The sequence below is a fragment of the Siphateles boraxobius genome, unplaced genomic scaffold (genome assembly GCF_051911475.1).
Source record: "Siphateles boraxobius isolate OS27281-9 unplaced genomic scaffold, OSU_SipBor_1 148, whole genome shotgun sequence".
Classification (NCBI taxonomy): domain Eukaryota; kingdom Metazoa; phylum Chordata; class Actinopteri; order Cypriniformes; family Leuciscidae; genus Siphateles; species Siphateles boraxobius.
The window spans coordinates 106,473-134,410 of NW_027508753.1; the positions used below are offsets into that span (position 1 = coordinate 106,473).

Below are 27,938 nucleotides of genomic sequence, written 5' to 3' on the forward strand. Positions count from 1 at the left end.
TATTTAAAGATGTTTGGACAGTGAGCCTTTGACATCTGAATAAATGTGGTATTGGATCAATTTGTGTGTGTTTGCTAGATTGCTAAATGTCAATGAACAGAACTTTACTAAACAGTTATAACTCATCTAGCATCAATCTACTTTTTAATAATTCACATTTAATATTTTTGATATCATTATCACCATTTACGGATGATGGTCAAGCCTCTTGTCCATGTTGGATCTGTCACTTCCTGTTGATCTGTAAACTAATCCATTAAGTGTTGCCGTAAGGAAGTCTGTTTACGGGTAAAACGCCTTTACTAGTTTCACTTCAGAACAATATCTCAACAGATGTTTATTGGCGCTATTTATTGATATTACACATTTAATTTTGTATTAAAATTATAACTTCAATGGAGAAACAGTGTCTTTATATGTTTTTATTCTTGCAAGAAGGTCGTTCTGACACACAGAGAGTGTTTTGCAGTCAGAAAGGAAGTCACTCTCAGACAGTTACGGTCACACATCTCCCTCAGTGGATGTGTGAGGACTAACTGTTGATCAGATAAAACTACTCCTTACATATACTCAGTTTTCTGCAGCTGTGGAAACAAAGAAAAGCTGCAGATTGTTCCAGCTGAGCCTTAAATATCTTTCACAAGAAAACCAGTCAACTAGTTTCATTTCCTTTATGTTAGAAAAAAAACGGCTTACACAACTTATGTTAAAATTAGCCATCACAGCACTTGCGAGGCACACTACAGTCTTTGTGCTCACGGCGTCCCAGACACGAGTATTTAGAAAATTTGTAAAGGATAAGTCACTATCTGGTCATCTGGGATTTCGGTATGGAGATAAAGGTTAGGATTATAACTTTTTGCTGTATTACATCATACCATTTGTTGTTTTCTTGGGGTGTATGGCAGAGAGTTTAGATCAGGAAGCGGTGACGTGCACAAGCAAGACTTCACAAGCTTTCCCATCAGGCACAGTACGTCAATGTGACGTCAGGCAGACGTTGGACTCCAACTAATCCAACGTCAGTCAGACGTCATATTTTGGTTGAAAATGAAAATCAGGTTGACGTCAGGTTGACGTTTGTTTGACGTCAAGCTTCAACGTCACACAGATGTTGAATTTTGGTTGGAATAAACACTGCAAAAAAAAATGTGACATGTATGGCAGCGCATTAAATCTGTGAAGATCTCAGCAGAGGAAGAGTGAACATCTCAAACAGCATTACCAGCTTCACTTATTACTAACCAGACTCACTTTATTTCATTTCTGGTTTAATGAAATAAATAGTTGTATTAAGTGTTTGCTTTAGTTGGACTCTTGGCCCTTGACTCTTTAGTGTAAATATTCTCTGGCTGCTATAATTGTGTTTTTATGAAGCACATTAATTGTGGCAAAAAAGCCTAGAGAAAATTAGATTAGGTGATGATGGTTGTTTATTGATGATGAAGTCATCATCATATAATTGCCTGAAAGTTTTGATAACTTTGTACTTGTGTTTTTAATGTTGTTTTAAAACAGAACCCATTTTATTTTACAGTATGAAAGCAATGTTATATCAAATAATATAAAGGATTGTAAAAAGATTTAGTGCATTATACAAATTTATAGACAAGTAGTTTGTTTAGGCATGGTTTGTAAGGAATTATAAACCTGCGCTCATATATTCAAACGCACATAACTATAGAATCAATTCTTAATGCGCACGTGAACGCCATCAGCGTCTATCACAGGTTCACGTTTAAAGTCTGTTTAGAGAGTGTCGTCTTAGCGGCCCCTAATTTAATAACAAACTATCATTTAGACGGAAGTGAATCAATCAAAACTAACTTTAGCTGGAAAAAAACATTTTTCAAGAGCCACTATAAAACCAAACCAATCTCTGTTACCTTAAATTATATCTTTAGCTCTGTAAAGCTGCTTTGAAACAATCTACATTGTTAAAAGCGCTATATAAATGAGGATGACTTGACTTGACTTGACATTAAACATTTTCTTCAACATTATTACTTAGACATCAAGAATCAGTGTACAACAATGGTGACAATAAATGAAATGCTTCATGCTGCAGTGCATGCTGGGTACCACCAATCAAAACTCACCCATATCTCCCATCATGCACTGCGGCATTAATAAATTATGCAGGATTTTTTGAGTTGATCTGATTATCTTGATATTTTGTTTGATTGTCACCATTGTTGAGATTCATACGCTGTTTCTTGATGTCTGTGTGCGTCTAAGTAATGCCATAGATTAAAGGTTTTTGTGCACTAAATAGTTTTTAAAAACCAAGTATATTCTATGATAAACAACACTGCTAGATATGCTGTAGAATCAAATGATTTCTATTATGAATAAAGCAATATTAAAACCACAAGTCCCATTTAATCAATGCATTAGACACTGAAAAAGATCAGGGATTCAGGAAATTACATGATGATATCATCATCAGCAATAAACAGCCAACATCACCTGATCTCATGGCTTTTTTTAGCTACAACCATTGTGCTTTGTAAACACACAATTATAGCAGCCAGAGAAAATCTGAGAAAATCTCTTTATATTAAAGAGTTAAGGGTCAAGAGCACAACTAAAGCAAACGCTCACCACCATCATGGTGACTTTAAAATACAACTATTGATTTCATTCAAATGGAAATTAAAAAAAGTAAATCTGGTTAGTTTTGAGTGAAGCTGGTTATAAGTCTACGGCCATGCATTTCACCTTTTTGTTTGGTTTATTCCAACCAAAATTCAACGACTGCCCAACGTTGGAGCCTGACGTAAAACAAACATTGGATTTAGACGTCAACCCGACTTTCATTTTCAACCAAAATCCAACGTCTTGCCGACGTTGTAGTCTATATCCTGTGCCTGCTGGGAATATATATAGTTAAAGTATCAGTATATAGTTAAAGTATCAAAAGTAAAAGTACTTGTTAAGTAACACAATGGGTCATGTTAGATTTTGCTTGAGCCCTCTTCAATCAGTTATAGTATGTGTGTGGGTACAGTGTTTTTGTATTTCAAAATACTCAGTGTGATTTGTTTTATATTATGTATTTATTGGCTCAGGACCATAATCATTGGATGGAGCACAAACAAGAAATAATTATTGTTTTGTAAACAAAAAATATTACTAAAACAAAGGTACCGTGCAATGTACCATGGTTATATGTGAGGTACCATGGTAATATCTGAGGTACTAGGGTATGTACCATGGTAAAGTTGAGGTACCATACGACGTACCATAGTAACATATACAGTACCATACAATGTACCATGGTAATATCTGAGGTAATATATAATATGTACCATGGTTATATGTAAGGTACCATGGTACTACTATGGTATACCATGGTATGCACTATAGTTTATCATGGAAAACTTTCTTATGGGAGGATAGCCAGAAGAAACAATAAAGAAGAGAACATCTTGACAAGGCTAAGGGTAGGACATACTAGGCTTAATAAAACTTTGCACTTAATAAATAAACACCCTTCAGGAGTGTGTGAACATTGCCAAATAGAGGATTCAGTCGAGCATGTAATTCTTCCCTGTCAAAAATTATCTCGAGTGCGGGAATTTTAAGGGAGGAAAGTAGAAAGTTTGAACAGGAAGAATTAAGTCTAAGAAATGTTTTTGATATTGAAGTAGGGAAGTTATTCTGGTATTTGAGAGAAACTGGATTGATAAATAGAATTTAGGGGCAGGAAATATTATTAGTATTAGTTTTTTGGGGTTTTTTCTCTTCAAGGGAGGGAAAGCTCTGCCCCACACTCCAACATAGTAGGTGGCGGTAATTCACCATAATGCTGGTTGCCACCCGCCATTAAACGTAACAAAGAAGGAAAGGAGAGAAGAAGAAGAAGAGTTTCAGCGTCGTCGAGTCTTCTCATAGATTCTTCTGAGGTGAGGAGAGCAGTTCACGGTATTTCTCATATTTACACAACCATCAAACACACAGTTTGATTAAGCGACAGACTCATTTATGTATTGTTTTCATCGGACACAGCGATACTTGTGCGTCTTTTCTGGCGTCTTCCTACTGAAATAAACATTTAGTGCAGCAGCAGCGAGCATGAGGAGAATATGTGGAGTTTATCAGACCTGAGCGAGTTTGTGTTCGTTTGTGTGATTGTCTCGATGTTTGGAGTGAGAAATGTTACTTGATGTCAAGTCAAAAGTCGAAGTTTGAGATCTCCCCTCTGAGTTTGAGAGGGGAAATGATGATGCTGGTGTTTTATTTAATCTTTAACTAATATCTATGAACCGATAAGAATAGATAAGTCGCTTTGGATAAAAAGTGTCTGCCAAATACGTAAATGTAATCAAATGTGTTACTTCACATTGTTAAAATATACTGGAATAGATAGATACTGCTACTAAACATTGAGGTTCTAATTAGTTTTTTTAGGATCATTGTCAGTTTAAATCTAATAACATTAGTGCAATGAATGTTACTAGAACATTAAAATGTATTTTAGATTATGCTCAAGAGGGCTGGGCGATATATCACACGATATTGTTATGCGCATCTCAGTAATGTCAGTAAAGCCGGTTCCTTGATAGTAAATCGCCTTCACCTGCTTTCAGATGGAGCGGCATTTACTCTACAGCACAAACTCCAGTGTTAAATTAACACTCAAGAGTGTTACAGTTAATGAAATAATTAAGTGATTAATTTAGTGATGTTTGTGCATTATTGAAGACACCTGATATTAACAAGCAGACTCACTGAAGGAGAAAATCACAAATTGTAAGCCACCGTTATGGCGATCAATGTTTGTTTTAGTTGGGCTCTTAACCTTTATACATACACTTTAAATTTGTTTGTCTGCTGTTATTTAATTATAACAGTCAAATGAACAAAGAAAAGTGTGATCTGATAGTGTTGGTTATGATCTGGCATAATCATGCTGTGATCTGAAAATGAATCATATAGATATAGTTTAGTTTAACTTATTGGCAACAACTTTGTGATTTTCGAGCATATAAGAGTATAGGTATGTTTCTTATAATCCAAAATATGTAATAAACATTGTTCTGATCAGAACACTTTCAAGTAAATTTATTTAGAAACACAGACATCAATAATCAGCCTGTGAATCTCAACAATGGTGACAATAATAAAGCATGTTGCACTGGCTGCCACCAATCACAACTCATTAATGGCTCTCATCATGCATTGCAATATGAATAAATTATGATCTGAATTTTCTATGTAATTTACTTTTCCTAATTGAATATTCTGCTCGTCACCATTGTTGAGATGCATAGACTGAATTAGGGCTGCAGCTATCGATTCTTTTTGTAATAGATTAATTTAGCACTTAATCGATTGATTAATCGAGTAATAGGATATTTTTTTGTGTGTTTTATTAACAGAATAGTTATATTAAACTTGTGTCTATTTCAGTTAAAGCTGTTATAAGTTATATACTATAAGTTATATAGTATGCAAGTTATAAAGCTATCTCATATGTGAATTTTCCTTTAAGATGTTATAATATAACCACTCTAAGCATATTTGTGTATTCTGGTAGTTTAACGCTGAAGAAGAGCTGTTACGTGACTTGTTGTTGAACACGCAGTAAAAGCTGACGCACTTTTTTCCCCGCGCGTTTTAACTGAAAAGTGAGTACTCCGAATCTTTATTAAAAACCAACAGGCTGGGGTTTTTATTTTTTTGTTGTTGTCTGTAACTATTTGGCAGACGTGAAATACAAACAAGGTCTCGCAAAGACTGCAATACAATATTTGTTCCTCCATCACGTCCCGGTGTGTACAGTGAATGCATGCTGAAATTATTGTTGCATGGCTACATAAAAGTTTAAGCATATGTGATGCATTGATGCAATTGGTCTGACTGGCGTGTGTGTGCGTGAGTGTGTGTGTGAAGGGGTTCTTTTTTTAGGCTATACTCTCTTGCAATTGAACGTGATAGTTACGTTTACTACTTAAAAATGTCATCAAAGCTAAAATTCATATCTAGTCAAACCGCATCACGACATCGCTACAAATACAGTATGGGATTAAAATCAGCGAAAATCAATAGGCTTAGACTACGTTACCTTGTTTCAGCGAGTTAAGTGTATTAAGTGAATTAAGTGTGTAATGATCCCACACTTTAGACAATTTCTGCCATTTATTTACATATTTATTCTCCGCCATCGCGCCAACTAAATTCAAAATATATGCTTCCTGAACAGGTCCGTGTGAATAAACGGTCCGTGTGAAACAATCAAATCCCTCCGCCGCGCGTGTAGTGCACGCGTCATAGGAATTGAACGAGGCTTGCCTCGAGGAATTTTTGTAATCGAGTAACTCAAGTAGGGCTGCACGATTAATCGCACGATATTGTTATGCGCATCTAATCAGTAAAGCCGGTTCCTTGATTAGTAGTAAATCACCTTCACCTGCTTTCAGATGGATATGATGCAGATATGAGTGTTAAATTAACACTCACGAGTGTTAAAGTTAATGAGATAATTAAGTGATTAATTTAGTGATCATTATTGAAGACACCTGATGATAAGAAGCAGAATCACTGAAGGAGAAAATCTAAAATTGTAAGCCACCGTTATGACGATCAGTGTTTGCTTTAGTTGGGCTCTTGATCCTTATACTTTAAGTTTAAATTTTGTTTGTCTGCTGTTTTTGAATTATTACAGTCAAATGAATGAAGACAAGTGTGATCTGACAGTGTTGGTTATGATTTGACATAATCATGCTCTGATCTGAAAAATGAAACTCATTCAAATGATCTGGCTTAACTTTATAGCAACAGTTTAGTGGTTCTACAGCATATGATAATTGTATTTGTCTTATAATCCAAAACATTCATTATAAATTGTTCTGATCAAATCATTTTCAAATGCATTTATTTAGAAACACAGACATCAATAATCAGCCTGTGAATCTCAACCGTGGTGACAATAATAATCGTTGCCACCAATCACAACTCATTAATGGCTCCCATCATGCATTGCGGTATGAATAAATTATGATCTGAATTGTCTATGTAATTTACTTCTCCTAATTGAATAATCTGCTCGCCACCATTGTTGAGATGCATTGACTGAATCTTGATATCTGAGTGTGCCTGAAAGAAGGATTTTTTTTTTTTTTACAACTTTTAAGAAATCCTTTATATTATATCCCAAATTCTAGATGTTTATGCAGAATCTCAGTTATGCTGTGATCAAAAGCATAAATCACAAACATTCAGTTCAAATGATGAATGTCATATTGTAGCTGACACCATTAGATCATTTCTTTTCTTTGTTCATCTGGCAGGTATAACTCAGATACAACAGTAAAATATAATCTAAAGTTAGTAACATGAGGGTCAAGAGACCAACTAAAGCAAACACTCATCTCCATAATGGTGACCTGAAATTCCGGTTTTCTCCTTCAGTGATTCTGCTTTAGGTGTCTTCAATAATGCTCAATCATCACTCAATTAATCACTTAAATATCTCATTAACTTTAACACTCTTGAGTGTGGACTCAGATACACTCCCAGGTGTGTTAATTTAATACTGGAGTTTTTGCTGTGTACAAAGAGCCGTAGTTAACTGACAAGCTGAGCCATATCGCATTAAATATCGTTGGCGATATGGCCTCGATATGAACGCGATTTGGCTCAGCTTGTCAGTTAACTACGGCTCTTTGTAGTAAATGCCGCTCCATCTGAAAGCAGGTGAAGGTGATTTACTACTAATCAAGGAACCGGCTTTACTGATTAGATGTGCATAACAATATCGTGCGATTAATCGTGCAGCCCTAAACTCAAGGAATCGTTTCAGCCTTAGACTGAATCTTGAAGTCTGTGTGTGCCTAAAATTAAGATTTTTTTTTTAGAAAACAACTTTTAAGAAATCCTTTATATTATGGCTAAAATTCTGGATATTTATGCAGAATCAGTTATGCTGTAACAAACAACATAAATCAAAAACATAAAGTTCAAATGATGATTGTCATAATATAACCAGCACCATCAGATTACTTTTTTTCTTTGTTCATCTGGCAGTTATAACTCAGATAAATCAGCCAAACAAAATCTAAAGTTAATAATATAAGGTTCAAGAGCCCAACTAAAGCAAACACTGATCACCATAGCGGTGGCTTACAATTTGAGATTTTCTCCTTCAGTGATTCTGCTTTAGGTGTCTTCAATAATGCTCAATCATCACCCAATTAATCACTTAATTATCTAATTAACTTCAACACTCTTGAGCGTGGCCTCATATACACTCCCAGGTGTGTTAATTTAACACTGGAGTTTTTGCTGTGTACAAAGAGCCGTAGTTAACTGACAAGCTGAGTCATTAGGGGTGCAGCTATCGATTCTTTTTGTAATCGATTAATCTAGCACTTGATCGATTAATCGAGAAATCAGATACTTTTTTGTGTGTTTTTAAACAACTAAAACAAATAATGCATAACGAAAATGATGTGGCTGTAAAATGATCAAGCATTTGGCTTTTATTTCTCAAAAAACAGACAAAAAAACTTATTCCAACTCCAACTTTTGGCTCCAAAACTAGGCCTATTTATTGCAATTTTTACCCATTTAGTATAAGTGGCAACAATGTTCTATGCTCAATTACTTTGGTAGCCAATTAAAATGTCTTCCCCAAAAGTACGAGTGGATTTGGAGAAGCAGGCTGGGGAATTTCATTTTTTGTTGTTGTCTGTAACTATTTGGAAGACGTGACATACAAACAAGGTCTCGCAAAGACTGCAATACAATATGTGTTCCTCCATCACGTCGCGGTGTATACAGTGAATGCATGCTGAAATTATTGTTGCGTGGCTACATGAAAGTTTAAGCATATGTGATGCATTGCCGCAATTGATCTGACTGGCGCGTGAGAGAGACGAGGGTGCATGTGTGTGTGTGTGTATGCGTGTGTGTGTGTAAGTGAAGGGGTTCACACACCGAAACCTTTAATTATTTGCGCGAGTAGATTACATACAAAGTCAGTGCAAAGACGCGAATAGACGCATCATTCGCGCCGGACGTCGCGAATGACGTGAACGTCTTCCGCGCACCTTGAAAAATTTTAACTCGAGCGAATGTTTAAGTGTCTAACTAGACGCGATAGACGCGTATTTGACACTCTATTCGCGTTCGGTGTGAATAGACCATTAGGTAATGTTTCAGTGACGCTTTGTTCGAGCATGAAGTGGATGTTTTCGGTTCAGATTCTGAATCATTGAAGTCGTGCTATTGTGGTATGCCAGGTCTACTTCGCAGTAGACACATTGCACCTTGTTCTCTTCCTTTTTAAGTATGTAATGATCCCAAACTTTAGACATTCTCTGCCGTTTATGGACATCTTTACTCTCCGCCATCGTGCCAAATAAATTCAAAATGTATCACGCCCTATAGTATAGATCCGCGTAAAGTGAATTACATTTGACATAGGAATTTAACGAGGCTTCGTGGCAGAGTTTTTGCCTCGAGGAATTTTTGTAATCGAGTAACTCGAGTTATTCGAGGAATCGTTTCAGCCCTATGAGCCATATCGCATTAGTTATCGCTGGCGATACGTCCGCGATATTGATGCGATATGGCTCAGCTTGTCAGTTAACTACGGCTCTTTGAAGTAAATGCCGCTCCATCTGAAAGCAGGTGAAGGCGATTTACTACTAATCAAGGAACCGGCTTTACTGACGAGATGCGCATAACAATATCGTGCGATATATCGCCCAGCCCTATCTGAAACCACCACTCACTGTTAACTACACTCAGTATTTGAAACAGAAATATGTTGCTGGTCACGTAATTCGTAAAAAAAACTGAAAACTTGACAGCAACCCCATTAATGTGAGCCACTATATAGGCCTACACAGATTATTTTAGCTAGATATAGGCCTATTTCTCATTGATAAATGCAGTGTGAATAGTTCCGTCTCTTTGGATAAGGGGAAGTGGAAATAAAAATCAATAATAGGCTGAATTGAAGCCTACCATGATAATATGTCCGTAACATTAGATGTCCGTAGATTACCTACCCATAACTGTTACATTAGAGTTAGGGGATAACACAGTTTGTAGCTACAGTATAAAAATTATTATGTCTAAAATTCCCATAAAACATGAAAACCCAACAACCCAATGGGAATATATCCTTGTGTAAAACATCTGTTCATAATCTGTGATTACACAATTCCAATATGAGTATTACCGGGAGGCATCCGGGATGACTGTGCAATTATCAATCCGCATTTTTAAACCAGCTAATTTACAGTAGGCTAATATTCAGAATGTCCTTCTCATATAACGCCAACTACCGCACAAATGGGCTTACTTTGTGAAATATAGCAGACCGCATTTTTTAAACTATTATTAAAGCTATATTTGTGCATAAATGTTTGCATTCAAGTTTTTAGAGATAGATAGATAGATAGATAGATAGATAGATAGATAGATAGATAGATACATTTACATTTACATTTGATAGATAGATAGATAGATAGATAGATAGACAGACGGACAGACATAGATATATAGATAGATAGACAGACAGACAGACAGATAGCCTATAGATAGATAGATGTTTAAATGTGTTTGGCCTATATAAATTTAAAACATAAGCATTATGATCTACAATAGCCTAAACAGAACTGAAACCTTTATAAGGTATGCGCTCGTCTTCACAAAAACTACATGCAGGATTTTTAAACATCTCGTGTGTTGAAAATATTCTTTATTCTGTGCAGTATGGCAAGCCATGGCAAAAAGCAGGATAACTTGTAGGCTATAGCCTTGAAAGGAAAACAAATTTGCAGAGTAAAAACAGAGTTTGTGTTGTTGAATCATATTTTTTTAGTATATCTTAAAATATAGAGCTCATGACAAATAATAGTTCCAGGTGCACAAACAATAAATGCAAAAAACAGTGTGAATAACAATATCTTAAAAGAAACTAGAGAGTGGCAAACTTTGAGGTAGGGTTCAAGTTTTAATTAGTTGTACAGCTTGAAGTGTAAAGCTTATTCCCACACACAGATATGGCCTATTTATGAATGAAATTCATGCTTTTATTCGTCATTTAAACTGATGCAAAAAGGGGAAGAGCGTAGAAAAGACTTCTTATCCTGTCTATTATTTACAACACATGAATTCATTCACTTCTTTTGAATTGCATGAAAGCAAGTGGCCGGTGAACTGGGAGAAGAATAGAGTTACTAACCCTAACTTTAAAGTTACTTACACAATGTGTATCTGATATGAATAAAGATGCTTCCATAGACAACAGTGTAACAGACGCAATTGGCCCCTTTACGAGCCTTTAAATGAAGCATTGCTAGGCCTATATTATGTAGACTCATTACATGCAAAGTGAGATATTTCAAGTCTTTATTTGTTATAATTTTGATTAGGAATGTCCTGATACCATTTTTTCTGAACCGATCTGATCCCAAAAATTCTGAGTATCGACCGATACCGATCCGATACCAACACAGTTTTTTTTTTAATCAAGTAGAATTTCTATAACTCAGTGTGTTGAACTGATAATCGCTCTTTTGTGTGTTAAACACAATCTACTTAATACAGACAACTTCATTATAAAGAAAGACAACAAATAAAAAATAAAAAAAATATGATCATAACCTATGACAAATTCTATTATAAACTAGATTAGTGGATAACTCAGCTCAACTTTATTGAGCCTTTTCTTTTAACAGTTTTAAATTTCAGTTACTGTGCGCGTAAAGAAGAATTAATTTCTATCTTACATTATACTTTATAATGGCTTCAGAACACTTATAATATAGCGCATGAAAACCTTATGGTGCTTTATGCTTTTGTGGGGCTTAACAATTACACAGAATAGTAAATGCAAAATATCGGATTTGGATCGGCCTCGTCCGACCGATACCCGGTCCGGCAAAAATTGCAGTTTTGGAGCCGATACCGATTCTGAGTATCGGATCGGGACGTCCCTAATTTTGATGATAATGGCTTAGCCTACAGCTTCAAAAAACCCAAATTCAAAATTGGAATATTGTGTAAATATTCTATGTATAATGTAATGTAGCTCAGTATAAAAATATAACTCAGCGTAAATTGTTTATTAATTCTAAGAAATATTCATTTCCTACCATAAAATACTTTCATAAGCTGTAAGCCATAATCATCCAAATTATAACAAAAAAGGCTTGAAATATCTCACTTTGCATGTAATGAGTCTACATAATATAGGCCTAGCAATGCTTCATTTGAAGGCTCATAAAGGGGCAAATTGTTACACTGTTGTCTATGGAAGCAGGAATAATAATCCGTTCCATTATAATTAAGAAAACATGTTCATATCAGACACATTATGTAAGTAACTTTAAAGTTAGGGTCTATATAATATATTAGTTTCACCTTTAAGTTGAATTAAATAATTGAACTTTTGCACGATATTCTAATTTTTCGAGTTTCACCTAAGTTGAACTAGTTTTAAACTAGTTAAAGCTGTGTTCACGCTTGTCTGTGAGCATGCTGCAGCGTATTTTTTTTATAGATAAATTCAACATATAACAAATAATAATACATCTATATATGTAAACATACGCAATCTACTCCACTTGATTGCAATGAGTTGGTCTTCTTTTAATTTAAATGATGCATCAATCTTGGCCACAAGTCTTCACTTGATACAAATGCAGGTGTTAAAAACATGAAAGTGAGTGGTATTTACACCCACTCGAGCGATTTGTTTGCTAAACTAAAGAAGCCATTGAGCATCGTCGAGAGGTTAAAAGGAATTGGATTGGACTAAACCAGCCAATAGCGAGCCAGGTGGATAAGGCAGTTTGTGATTGATCCCCGCAAATTTGTAAATGATGCAGGATAGAAGAATGTACAGGTTTCCAGCCTGAACTGCAGGGCGAAATCAAATCGCCGGCTGGGTTTACCCAGTCTACCTCTTAGTGGTAAAAGGCAGCAAAGTATTATTCTGGTTGAGTACCTACTGTATATTTAAAAATATGCAATCTACTCCACTTGACTGCAAGTCTTCACTTGATACAAAATCAAGTGTCCTACATTCACATGCGTATAAATGGAAGTCGATGGAAGAAAAAGTCTAGTGTGACCAGCCTTTAATATATTAAGAAGTTTAGTCAAATGAAATGTCCATCTAAAAGTTTGTGCAATAATTATGGCAATATTCTCTATTCTTTAATGTTAATATTACATTAGGTAATTGTGTCGTTGTTCAAATAAAATTGTAGTTATCACTACAGACACATGGAATATGTGCCTATAATGATCAATAACCGGAATATTTACCAATTTTTTTTTTTTTTTCATTTCAGATCTGATGGAAGTGAAGAACTGAGAGAAGTGGAAGAGGAACATGTTAAACCTGGAGAAAAAGCTTTAAGTCGCTCAAAGGTTAAAAAGACATCTTTAAAGAAAACAGAAAAGACATCTACAACCTGCAATCAGTGCGGGAAGAGCTTTACATACAAAAAAGTCTTGAGCTTCACATGAGTGTTCATACTGGAGAGAAGCCGTTCACATGTGATCAGTGCGGGAAGAGGTTTCCATACAGAGAAGGTCTCATTGTTCACATGAAGAAACACACTAGAGAGAAGCTGTTCACTTGTAATTGCTGTGAAAAGAGATTCTCAAGCAAACAACATCTAGAGAATCACATGAGAGTTCACACTGGAGAGAAGCCATTCACATGCACTCAGTGTGGGAAGAGTTTCCCATACAGAGAAAGTCTTAAAGTTCACATGAGGATCCACACTGGAGAAAGACCGTTCACATGTGATCACTGCGGGAAGAGTTTCACACAATTGGCACAACTTAAAGGGCACAGGAATACCCACACCGGAGAGAAGCCGTACACATGTGATCAGTGCGGGAAAACGTTTCTTTGGGCATCAGCCCTGAAGACACACCTGACAGTTCATACAAAGGAGAAACCACATTCATGTTCTGTATGTGGGAAGAGTTTTTCATGGCTGCCATATTTACATAGACATGAGAAAATTCACACTGGTATAAGAGATCATGTGTGCTTTGAGTGTGGGAAGTCTTTTATTTCTGTGAGCTTTTTAAAACTGCATCAGAGAATTCACACTGGAGAAAAACCTTACAAATGTTCACACTGTGACAAGAGATTCAGTCAGCCATCATCTCTGAAAAAACATCAAATGATCCACAGCGGAGAGAAGCCGCACACATGTGATCAGTGTGGAAAGAGTTTCGCTATTAAAGCTCAACTAAAGCTACACATGAGGATCCACACGCTAGAAAAACCTTACATGTGTTCACACTGTAACAAGAGATTCAGTCAGACAGCAAATCTGAAAACACATGAGAGAATTCACACTGGAGAAAAACCTTACAAGTGTTCACACTGTGACAAGAGATTCAGTCAGCCATCATCTCTGAAAACACATGAAAGGATCCACACTGGAGAGAAGCCGCACACGTGTGATCAGTGTGGAACCAGTTTCGCTATTAAACGATACCTGGAGCTACACATGAAGATCCACACTGGAGAAAAACCTTACAAATGTTCACACTGCGACAAGAGATTCAGTCGGTCATCAGATCTGAAAAAACATGAAAGGACCCACAGCAGAGAGAAGCTGCACACGTGTGATCAGTGCGGAAAGAGTTTCTCTTTTAAAAGTCACCTAAAGATACACATGAGGATCCATGCAGTGGAGAAACCACATCACAGCAGTCTGAAATCACGGTAAGTAGTTTGTCTTTATTTGCAGTTTGGTGCCCATCTTTCCGTCTATGAAATACAGTTGATGCGTGTTCCATAAACTTTATTTATTTAGAAAACAATCGTAAATTTGGAAAATAAGTAAAGGAAATCAGAGACTGATCTAATCACCTCCACTGTCTCAAAACGGTGTTCCTTTCCCCAATTGGCCAGACCCTCACCTGACTACTGTCTAAAACACACTGACATCATAGGTTCAGACCACCTCATTACATAATTAGAGGAAAACAGAAACTTAAATAAATGCATATAAATTAATACACGTATAACATTTAAACAAAAAAATCCACAGGCTCCTACAGGGCTGAAACAACAAAGTAGTTTGAATCACAATCTTTTTCTGCCCGATCACTGTAGTTCCTCAGTTCAAGCTAACGGGAGCGCAAGCGCACGTGACCTGGGGCCTCATTTATAAAACTTTGCGTAGGATTTGCGTCAGAAGTGGCGTACGGATGAAACATTGGACGTGCGTACGCACAGAAATATTCTGATTTATAAAACCGTTCGCACGCACATCCTATGCAGTTTTCCCTTAATAAATCACAATCAATTCTAAATGTAGCGCAGATTTTGTGGCTTCATGTCACGCCCATTCTGCCCTACAAAGCAAAAAGGCTGAAATGAGTTATTATCATTTTCATGACATTCAAGTCATCCTTTATGTGACAAAACATCTTATCTCAAATGTGTGTTGTTTTGGAGAAAAATGCTAGTCGTTTGTACAGTAACTGCAAAAAGCCCTAGTGAAACAAAGCAAGAGTACAGTAACATCCATTACTGTATTCTTATGGTTTACCTAAACAAAAATAACCGTGTTGCTGCGCAGTGTAGTTACTGTTGCCATGGTGAACACACACAGCTGATTTCGCGGCATCCTCACAGGACGTTTTTAACATTTGCGATTTCACCCTTCCAACTTCACACAAATTTAGTTTGAGATGGCACAAAGCCGGGGAAAGAAGATGGTCGAACTGGCGTTGAAAAGAAAATACCCAGACAACAGTGACAGATTAAACATTTAGAGGCTAGGCTATCACAATATAAACACCTGTCAGCCGCCAGGGCGGGACTTCCTCTCAGAGGTCCATTCAGATAGCATTATGCTAATTGACCTATGCAATGTTTTAAATAGCTTTGCTTACCTGCCCCTGATCCTCCCTGCTCCTAGCTGTAACTTTATCCTCCGTATCTTCACATCATCGCCGGTGCCATGTCATCATTTTGTTGTTCATGTCACAAAGTTATAATCCAACCAGCGGTGAAAAAATATTCAATAACTAGAAAAGCACTCGGAGAGCAGTAACCTCTGTCAAGCTAGGCAATTCCAAATGTCCCGTGTTCCGGATCACCACCAAAATGTAGTAATCTGTTCCTTGTCCTAATACCCATGTTGTCCGAAAATGCCATCCAAATCCATACAGTACTTTTCGAGTTATCTTACTAACGAACAGACAAACATAAACAGCACCAAAAGATAACCTTTGGCCGGACCACTTACGGCCCACGGACCACTAACGACCCACCACTAATATATATATATATATATATATATATATATATAGGCTATATATATATATATATATATATATATATATATATATATCTACAATCTATTATTAAATGTATGTTTACTAATTTGATATATCTGTCCCATGTATTTCATTCAGTAATTTGTGTTTATAAACCTACTGAAACAGATACTGCACCATATAAAATCATCAACTTGTTTATCTTAGTTATCATCAGAAGAGTTTGAAAAGCCTTAGAAACACTTAGGCAAAATGATATTGTTTTGCTCTGTTGAATTGGAGTTTAACTTGCCTATTATTGCTCCAAAGAAAAGTTGTTTTGCAGTGCTTTAACATTAATCTGATTTGTAGGTATAGCAGATACTACATTACAGATACAAAAACACCCCCAGACACACATTAATCTAATACTCACTAGGGCTGGGCGATATGGACCAAAAGTCATATCCCGATATATTTTGGCTGAATATCGATATACGATATATATCCCGATATTTTTTTCGCAAAGTGAGAGCAAATGTTCAGTCAAAGTCAAAGCCAAATATAGTCTTCACTGTATAAATTATACATTGATTCGTATTAAAGCTACTATTAAAGTTCTCAGTCAAGAGCAGTGAGTGATTTCCTCTGTGTTTTTGTTGTTTTATTAACATTAAATAGATAGTTCTCCCAAAAATTTTATTTGTCATCATTTACTCTCTCAAGTTGTTTTTAACCTGAATAAGTTTCTTTGTTCTGTTGAAGTTAATTGGAAGAATGTGGGTAACCAAACAGTTGATGTACCCCAGTGATTTCCATAGTATATTTTCCCTATGGAAGTCAATGGGGACCAACATTCTTCAAAATATCTTATTTTGTGTTCAGCACAAGAAATAAATTAATACAGGTTTGGAACAACATTACAGTGAATAAATAATGACAGAATTTTTATTTTTGGGCGAACTATACCTTTAAGGACAAGCAGCTGCATGTTTACTACTAGGGCTACTGTCTCTTTAAGACCTGTACGCGACGCGTCTATACACGCATTTGGCAAGCAGATTTCTCTCAATTTTCTCGGTTTGCCTTCAGTTTAGACATAACCAACTTTCCTTATGTAAACTTATGTGTTTTTGAGAGTATTAGCAAAATAAGACTCGAAAGATAATTTAGTCCAGTAACCAGGCGCTGTTTGTTAGACAGGCTTTTAGTGCATGTGCGGGTGCATGTGGGTGTTCGCGCTCAGTAAAGTGCATGTTAGAACAGCGCACCAGGAGTGAATGACATGTTTAACCAGCAAGGCTTTAAAGCAAATGCAAAAAATGAACTTTTGTGAACTCACTGAGCTGATGTGTCCCTGTTCCTCTGTGTTAATATTTGATGTGAGTATTTGTCGCGTTGTACACTAATGCTGTTGTTGAGACGGAGGCGCCAGAACTGCTACTGATAGAATGCACAATATACTATATATTTCTACAAAAGCAGTCAGCAGCTTGCTTGGAGCAAGGATCATAGCGCAAATTTGAACTATATCGATATATGCGATATGGTCTAATTCCATATCACATTTAAAAATATATCGATATATTTTTTTATTTCGATATATCGCCCAGCCCTAATACTCACACACAATAATGTGGTCCTATTCAAAATAAAGTGTCCCCATTTGGGTATTGATACAGCTTAGCAATGTGAGACTTTAAGCAGCCGTTTCAGCACCAGAACAGCTTCCGGGTGGAAAGTATTGACCTAAAATGGTCAAATTAGTTTGGGTTTGCTATATCCATGTTCAGGAAAACAAATGGTTCCAATTGTTTCAAATACAGTGTATCTAACACACCCAGAGCCCAAGTTGTGACAAAATAACTTTTGGAGAATCTGTAGTTACTGCCTTTTTTTCTGCCTTGGTATGGTGCCACGTTTTTGGGGTAAAATATCAAATTAAATATGAGGATTGATATGTACAAGGAATATGCTAATATAAAGTAACAAAACAGCCACATGTCCAATAATCTACCTACAACTACTTAGGCTGGATGACAGGATAACTTTAAAGTAATTTTTCTCAGTTCTGCACTCTGCGTAGTTACTGCCTTTTTGCTTTGTAGGGCAGCATAGTTGTCCATAAATAGTTTGTGAAACGCCCACAAGTTAATATTCATCGATTGCGAAATCATGGCAAACACAGAGAGGAAAACCAAGAAACGTAACTTCACTCAATGTGAAGTAGAAATTATCGTTGGCGAGGTGGAAAAGAGGAGTAAAATGTTGTTTGGAGGGCACAGTGTGGGCATTACTAATGCCAAAAAGGCACTTGAGTGGCAATAGGTTGCATTACGTCATTACGCATTGTGAAGGCATCATGGCATTTTCGCCATTTCTCATTTCACCCGTTTTTGTGCGGACGCCTGGGTCAGAGTTTGCGTGAAGAACCGCACATTTTCCCGTTAAGTTTGCCTTTTATAAATACCAATTATTGCGTAGAGAGTGGCGTATGCCTTCTTTTGTGCGTATGCAACATTTATAAATGAGGCCCCTGATCATCTCTTCCGCTTTACAGCACAAACAAAATCGAGAATGAACACAGGGCTCCATATTAACTCTTGTTTGCTTGTCCGGGAAAAGTGGATTTTTTTTTTTTAAGTTTCAAGTGAAAGAGTTTTACTTTCCCGACCGATCGAAACACGAGAATGATTATAAACTTTAAGAGTGCTGGCCTGGATGATTAACATACAAAAAATAGGAGACAGGGCGCACTATGCATATTCTTTTTATTTTATATGCACAGACGCGTTTCGGCGCGTGCCTTTTTCAGTGTGCACACTATAATATATAGGTCTATAATATAGAGCTGTTCTATAATATCACGATTGCAAATGTTACATTTAATTTATAGTTTAATAAACAAGTAGCCTAATTAATGTGTAGTCACTTACAATTCAGATGCAATATTGACTGGTTTTGTTCTATTTAACTTACTAAAATAGTTACAAAAGAAAAGCAACACTAAGCGCTGCGTTTTGTTATTGAATGATTCATTATTTTGAACGAATCGTGTTAATGAATGACTCAATGATTCATTTATTAAGAAGATCACTTGCCACCACCTATTGATTTATTGTTTAAAGGTATCATTGATTTTGTTTTATTTTCATTTTATTATTTGTTTAAACATTAATCTCATAAAATTACTTATTACAGTTGTAATTTTGCAGTGTAAGTTAATTAATTTGATTGATTACCGCCCTTTTCATTAAAACTGAATTTGATCACATGTATGAATTTGACATGAAAGATACTTCCACATATATTTAGTAAGGTTTAAACATTTTTGTCCTTTTATAAAGATAACGCCCTGGTGACCTCACTACAACAAATTACTTTGTAAACGTCACCTTTTCACCACTTGTGAGTTTGCAGGTCTGTTTAATAGTTCAAAAAGTACAATAAATGTTCAAATTTCGATTTTTTTTAAGAATTGTTGAAAGGTATCTTTTTTAATAAATGCAACACGTTCCCAAAGTCATTTGAAATAATCGTGTTACATAATCGTGATTTCAATACTGACCAAAATAATCGTGATTATGATTTTTTCCATAATCGAGCTGCCCTACCATGACACAATAACAGGTAGTTATGACGCCAACATTTTTAGAAAATGCATAATCCTCTATTCCAATGTGATACCACAGCTAAAACTACCGGCTTAACTTATATAAATTTAATAGCCTACATTTTAAAAGACAAGTAAACAGTCAGTATTAAAATAAGAATAAAATCAAATTACATGCAGAAGGACAAATAAATTCAATACAACAAAGATACAAATTAAATAAATAGTGTTCTTTGGGCAGGTTGTATAGTTTTCAGGTACCGGAATTGAACAAAGTAGGCTAATCTAATAAATAATACTGCATAATCCTTTTTAAAGTTTAAGCGCAGTGAGTGATTTTTTTTTTTTGTTTATGCCCTTTGTTGTTTGATTAACATTACAAAAAGCAGACAGTAGCAGGATAATTAGGATGCTGCCACTTTAAGACCTTGTGTTTGCGTTCACTTAAGACATAACCAACTATGCTTACTAGGACTCTTGCCAAAACGGTTCTGCCATAATTTTGAGTGAATTTGTCCATTCAACCGCAGGAAGGCATGAAATAGAGCTCATCTTTGCGAGTTGTCTTAGGGATGCTGCTTTCAGGTCACACGCTTTGGATGTTCAACTTTCCACACAGCATGTAGTTACAAATTCCCTTTCTCGTGTTCCAGCACTGACACATCAACTGTACAGAGCATCGTTCATGTTGTCACAACATTGCACTTCAAAAAAAATTTACTGGCAACTGACATGGTTTTATATACTCACCAACTCCGATTTTTACTCGCATATGGAGTTTGGCGAGTGTTAATTTTAGGCCCTGGGTGCTAGTCATTATAATGATAAAGTTATTCTCATTATTATTATTATTATTATTATTTTTCAGAAAGGGAACAGAGTCCCATTCAGTCTGTTTATGTACTCTGGAGCTGATGGCCTGTACAGTTTCTATAATTTCACTGGGATTATTGCGAGCTAGAGAGAGCTACAGCGCTGGTGCCATCACTCTGCATGTGTGCTCTCTGTCACTGGCGAGATTGTTCATTTCTCGAGTCAGAAACTCTTTGGAGGGCAGTTTATTTAAGAAAGCTGGTGATGACTGATGCGTCTCTCACAGGTTGGGATGCGAGGGCAAATGGCCCGTCTCGCTTCAGAACGCACACAAACTTCCTAGAACTGTTAATAGTGTTTCTGGCATTGAAAAATCCTTTGCAGTTCCTAAAGCCCAATTTATACTTCTGCGTCGAACTCACGCCGCAGCTACGTCGTAGGCTGTGCGTAGCGCGCGTACCCTTCGGCGTACCCTGACGCACACCTCTCCAAAAATGTAACAATGCGTCAATTCTACGCGGACGCAAGCGCTGTGATTGGCCTGCTAGAACCCCTCCCTCGGGTTTCACATGCTCCCCTGCATGTGTAATTGCACGTCAACGCGGACAACGACGCAGAAGTATAAATGAAAACCAACGCGTAGTCTATAGAATAGACACTCCGGCGTAGGTCCGACGCAGAAGTATAAATCAGCCTTAAGGAACCAACATTTTGATCAGATCAGACAACACAATGGCGGTGGCATACATAAATCGCCAGGGGGCACACGCTCCCCACAGCTTCACAGTCTTGCACCTAGTGTTGCTTTCGTCAACGAAAATTATGACTAAATATCATCGTCAACGAATCTTTATAACGTAACAAAAACGTGAACGTAAATGCTGGTTATGTGACGATGACTATAATTAAATGTACAATGCAATACTGTTGACGAATAAAAACGAGTGGTTTACAAAAAAGTGGTTTACAAAATAAAAACTATGCTAAAATGTCTCTTCATTTTCGTTGACCGAAACGAGACAAGATGAAATGTTATAATGTTATTTTGTCTCGTTTAGTCTCCTTGCACTGGGATTCGAGCAGCTGCAGCTTGTTTAAGGTAATGGCGAAAACCATTTTTAGAACAGCATCGAAAATGTAAAAGTAGGCTATATAAACTTTAATATATCCTCTATTGAAACGGGTGCTTTTCTGTGCAAAGAGACATTTCGAAACATTTCACCTGCTGGTACTTTCACTCTTGCCGCAGAGACAGTTATGTCCTATAAATGTGTCGTATTTTTGATAATACGCGCAGATTTCAGTTGACGATTCTGTTTAAAGTTATTAATAACAAAACATGAATAAATGATGCATGTGAACATGAACAGGATGTGCTTTTTATATTAAAAAAGAAATATTGAATGTGCGATAAGTCGCAAAAGAGAACTGAACTGACAAGAAGCTGTGTGTGCACGCATAGTAGCGCCTAAACGGCAAAATAAACACAGAACTATATAAAAAAATGCTAAGTCGAGTATTCACAAACACAGTAGAATAGATTTAAGTAGCTACTGCATGTGCATTCTCTCTCTCACACACACACACACACACACACACACACACACACACACACACACACACACACACACACACACACACACACACACACACACACACACACACACACACACACACACACACACACACACAAACACAAAGAGGATTTATGCACACCAGTTGGTAACTCAGTAATAATTAGGTCCATAGACAACTTAAAACAGTTTAAATTGTATTGAAAAAAAGCACATCTTTAATAATAATATTATTTTTTACTGTGGCTCTTTTGAAAAAATGCATTAACCAAAAAAAAAGAAAAAACCGACCCCTGATTTAGAAGATGCCGCTGCGGTGAGTTAGCATAAATGACAACAAACAAAGTTAAGTCTGACACAGAGAAAGGGAAATTTATGTGTAGGCTACTTCTAACATGTTTGGTTGGTAAAATAAATTTGTAACGGGGATTAAAGTTCTCCGTCGCTACGACGGATTTCCGTTAATTGCAGTGAGTCTATGATGGATATCCATCAATTGCAGGGTTCCCGTCTGTCCTTAATGTCTTAAATTCACTTTTCATAATTTTAAGCCCGTAAATAGGCTTTCATTCCTCAAATAGTGTAATATATTTCTTCATTTTAGTTTGAATAGGTCTTAAATTAAGGAAAGACGAGGTGTTTTCACCCTGCTGAGGGGATGTGATAAAGCCTGGATTGGAGCGAAAGCACGTTCCTCTCTCCACTCTACGCATACTGTAATCACTCCGCTCCTGATCCACTCCGGGTTTTCAATTCCCGCTCACGGAAAAACTGCTCCCAGCTCCGGGTTCTTTCAATTAACCTTAGATTTGGAGAAGTGCATGTCAGGCTACAGCTGAGCGCTGAGGTAGAACTATATTTCAGTTACCATGGACACACTTATAATGCAGGAAGTCTCCGATCGGAGATCAATAAAAGTGTAAAACATAAATGGAGATGGGCTTGGTTTAGCAAAATGAAGGAGAATGGCAAACCTTTTATTTTGTGGGCTAAAAAAATCAAACAGCCAGGTACGTGTCTTTGCAGTTATATCACAGGAGACTTCAATATGGCAATAATGGCAAAAAAGTGCTAGCTCGCCATCAATCAGAAGCTAGTCACAATGCTAACGTTCGTGCTCTACAGTACACATGCTCCCTGCCTGGTTCGACAAGTACCACAACGGAGGTTCATGCATCTATGGCCGACCATGTGCGAGATCTAAAAGTGCGCATATGTTCTTTCATAGCGGAGCATGACCTGTCGTTCACAGTCTCACAACCCTTGTTATTTTAATGTTATTAGTTGTCAAAGACAAGAGTGCACTTTCAAGATTGTCTGTATCTAATGCACACGCCTCCTACTTGTGCACACATGGCATTGCTGTTCATTGGACAAACAAATTGCCAGCTGAAAACGAATAGCACTTAAATGGTGGTGCTGTTACTTTTTTTCTGTTAATTAAGAGTTTCACAAAACATTGTTTGGTCTTATAAGATAAATAAAAACATGCACTGAAAAGTTATGTAGATGGTTGATTATTTGTCAAGCTAAGTATTTTGTTTTTCATAGATTAAAATAGCTTTTAAAATACGCGAACTGGCAATATTAAAGCGGTTTAAAACATCTCCCCTTGAAACGCTATTGGTCTCGACTATTTAAATAAAGTTAAAGGAATTTGACTTGGCCTGAAAAAATTTCAGTCAGAAGAATTTTTTTCACTTTAAATCCCTGTTGTAAATTCAAATCAGAGTGTCTTCCGTGTCTGGAATGGATGTATTCTAGTCTATAAGGTAACAATAATATAACAAGATAATCTTGTTTGAAATTGGTTTGGCTAAAAGGAAATTTGTTTCGTGTACAACTACGTACTTATACTATATTGACTGGGTTAAATTTAACTGCCTTACTAAAAAGAGACTAAAATACAATTTTCATTGACTAAAATTAGGCTAAATGTCATCAGTTTTAGTTGACTAAAACTAGACTAAAATAGTCCTGGATAATTCTGACATAAAAAATGTTCTGACTTTTAGTCGACTGAAACTTGACGAGACTAAAAAGAGTATGAACGTGACTAAAACTAATAAAAACTAAAATGACAGCTTGACACAAAGACTAGACTAAAACTAAAATTAAAACAGGCCGCCAAAAACAAAACTCCTTGCACCATAACTGATTGTGTGGGGCATGACTAATTTCCACTCATTAAGGGCAGGGTATGTTTGGGAATAATGAATGCGGGGCTATCCAGAGGAAATCCTCTGTATGGAGAATGGTAGTGAGCCAGTTGTGGTAGTTTCGGCCGAGCTGGCGTAGATCTCTTCACCTTGAACAAAATCGCTCATTGCCCTATTCTTCTCTCTGGTGAGAGAAGGTGCGCCTTCACTCGGGAACACGGGTGGCTAAATGCACTGTGTACAACGTTTCCTCCGCTGAGTCTGATCGTCTGAAGAAAGTTAAGAGTACGGACACTCAGTAATACTTATTGCCCCTGGCTGACGAAAAAATACAACTTCTGTGCGACCAGCCTTGGCCTCTCCTGTTGTGCTGCGACGACCTCTCACAAGTGCACAGGGACATTTTTTTTTTATCCAGCCCCGGACAAAGTGGCTCTCTGGGGATCGCCCATGAAAGGTTCAACTGAAGCGTTACAGGTTTACCCCTGAAGGTGTTTGAAAAAATTCATATAACTAGAGCAGCTTCAACGCGCTGTGCTTATGAACGGAAATGAATGTTTGAGCAACTCCGTTCCTTTGTGGATGTGTCATGCTTCCTGCAGGAGGTTTTTGATCAGGGCAGATCCCTTTCTTTTCTAAAGGCATATTTTGCTGCGATTTCTGAATGCTATGTTGGGCAAGAAACACAATAGTTCGATTGTGGGATCTGTCTGTGGTTCTCAGCCCTTTTTAAGTCTATAGGTAGTATTGATTTAAAGCTCCTTTCGCTAAAGGCGGCTTTATTATTGGCTCTTTCAACTGTCAAGCGGGTAATGAACTTCATGCTTTGTAGGCTCTGAACTCTATGTTCTCAAAACTAATCCTGTGTTTTTGCTTAAAGTAAGCTAAATTAAGATCTAGCCTGTAAACATGTGAATATAATGGCTTACCATCCGCCACCTTTTAATCAGTTAGTTTTTTCTTGAGCTGATTCTCATTAGGGTAAACCTATTTCACTGGGAAGTGGAAGCTTTATATTAAACTTAAACTTTATATTAGGTTATAATGGCATGGGACTCTCCCAGAGGGGATGAGAGCTCATTCTGCCAGAGGTATGGTGGATAAAGTCACAAGTCAGCTTCATTTATATAGCGCTTTTAACAGTATGGATTGTTTTAAAGCTGCTTTAGAGTGATAATAGAAATTAGCGTAGCATTGAAGTTGCGAAGATCGTTAGTTATTAACTTAAGGGCAGCTAACTCTATACCGTGGCAGACATTTTTACGACGGCTGAAAGTTCAGTGCATGTATCGCCCTCTGTTGAACAGGCGTGAATTAGCTTTTCCTTCAGTCCAACACATATTTGTTTGACGTTTGATGTGAAAGGGCCGTCTGTCAACAAATTCTCACATTTTTGCATAGCTTAGAGGCCAATCAGCTTGTGTCGTATAGGAAACAAGTTGATTTCTCACAGATCACACGTCAGGCCTGTGTCATCTAGAGTTTCATGACCAAACTAGTGACTTATAACACAAATCCTCTTCATGGCATTAAAATAGATCATAATCGTGCACAGCAGTTTGTTGACCAGATTAAAATGACTATTGAACTCATCAGTGAGCTTGACTTTGAGCTTCACTTTTCATTTCACATTTGTCTCTCATTTGAAATCTCACATGATTTAATGTTTCTTTTAGATCTGATGGACGTGAACAAGAAAGGAAAAAGAAGCCAAAAAATCTGTCTCCTGTCCTCAGTGTAAAAAACCCTTCAGATGTAAATCAAGTGTGAAGATTCACATGAGAGTTCACACTGGGAAGAAGCGGCTCAGGCTTTCACTCTGAAATCACATAAGCTTCTCATTCTGAAGAAAGACGATTTAACTGTGATCAGTGCGGGAAACAGTTTCATTGGGCTTCAGTCCTGAAGAAACACCTGAAGATTCACACAAAGCAGAAGATTCATTCGTAATATGACAGCAGAAAAGACACGACACGGCGATGTGTGTTTCAGTGCTGGAAGTCCTTTATTACAGAAGATTAACTGAAAGACCACCAGAAAATTCACACTGGAAAAAACATTTCAAGGCAAAGTTCAGGAGCTGAAGAAGGCCATCACACTTTTAAGAGAGACATGAATATGAAATTATTTTTTTTATTGTTTTTCATCAGAACATCTAGTTTTCTTCCACTTGTACTCTCCCAAGGCATATATATACTTTCATGTATCTTTGAAACGGGACATTTTTCTTCTCTTGAGATGCTTTGGCTTTTAAAAGTCAGTTAAGAGAGAGATCTGACTCATTCACTTTTGGAACCTAACTTATGATAAACACAGCAAAATGTGGAGACCATAACTATGCATTTAGGTGAGTGGACAGAGGCAAATAATGAATGAACACAAAACGAATGGTTGGTTAAATCAAACAATTTATCGTCGTCAGGAAATATGTTTTATCTTATCATTTAACCCATTGTACTGTATAAATTGACTGAGGTATGTTCACTTTCGTGTAAGCCACTATAAAATAAGTATAATAAGTACATTTGTGTGGTGCAAGGTTTATGCAAACAACAAATAAAGGCCTACATAAACTTTTGACATCCTCTTATAGCAGGAAATCGTGTTTTTTTATTGTAAGGACTGGAGCAACGGAGGATATAGATTCTTAAATTATGGGCTATGAAAAACATTTCTTAATATGTCATACACAAAGATATTTCTAATCTATAAATTGCAACAAACTTGTAATTAACACTTAAATTAAAAAAAAAAAAGAAATCGCACATAGGTTCTTTGCTTTTTGTTCATAGTGATAGACTTTGTATGCTGAGATAAGCAAATGTTTAAATAAAAAAAATACTTTGCTGAAGACATGAAGTTTTGGTGGGTGATTGGCATACTAGTCAAATAACAGTCTGATCATGCATTGCTAGTGGTGATCAGGTAGGCCTTTGTTTACCTTTGTTCATTGTTGTTTATGATTTCAAATAAGAATCCCCCAATGGCTTTTTAGTGCAAATCATTAGACCAAATTACGCAAAGTAACTACTTGAGCACTAGTTAAAGCCCACATTACGCAAAATAACGAATTGAGTTTAAATCATTTGCTGACAGCTTGGTGCCCCCCAGTTAAAAAATCCTATCTGCGCCACTGAGGCTACATATAGTAAGCAAACACCCTCAATCTGCTGACACCAAATGTCAATTTACAGGAGATCTGAAGACATCAGCATAATAAATGAGGTGAAAACAGGAACTATTGTCATGAAATAAAGAGTGTTTTCAGCAGATCTGTTAATATTGATGAGCCTCAGACTATTAACACTCATTCAACAAGACATTCAGGATCATCAGCAGATCATCTCACTTTATTTTCTGTTTGCTGTTAGAAACACATTATTCGAGTCAGGATACATGATAAAAGCCTAAACAGATATATTGAAAGACAACACTTACTTTTCACAATATAACATGGATAAATCATCAATAATAATAAAAAAAAATTAAATAAATAGTCCTAACCTATATTTATTA

The 27,938-nt window shown here is 36.6% G+C and overlaps 2 protein-coding genes across 2 annotated transcripts in view; one reads left to right on the forward strand and one right to left on the reverse strand.

Moving 5' to 3' along the window:
- The window catches only part of LOC143738532 (uncharacterized), a 158,364-nt gene that overhangs the window by 13,210 nt on the left and 117,216 nt on the right, over positions 1–27,938 (reverse strand). The gene's annotated exons all lie outside the window — the stretch shown is intronic.
- On the forward strand, positions 722–27,009 carry LOC143738530 (uncharacterized). The gene is made up of 4 exons (XM_077230517.1): positions 722–842; positions 3,754–3,908; positions 13,320–14,719; positions 26,099–27,009. The coding sequence occupies exons 3-4, from the start codon at positions 13,494–13,496 to the stop codon at positions 26,190–26,192; spliced, it is 1,320 nt and encodes a 439-aa protein (XP_077086632.1). The 5' UTR covers positions 722–842; positions 3,754–3,908; positions 13,320–13,493; the 3' UTR covers positions 26,193–27,009.

Bases quoted from the DNA above. Each gene is read 5' to 3' on its own strand.
- LOC143738530 (XM_077230517.1), top strand. From the start codon at position 13,494: ATGAGTGTTCATACTGGAGAGAAGCCGTTCACATGTGATCAGTGCGGG. The intron at 14,720-26,098 runs GTAAGTAGTTTG...TGTTTCTTTTAG, and splicing joins CACAGCAGTCTGAAATCACG to ATCTGATGGACGTGAACAAG.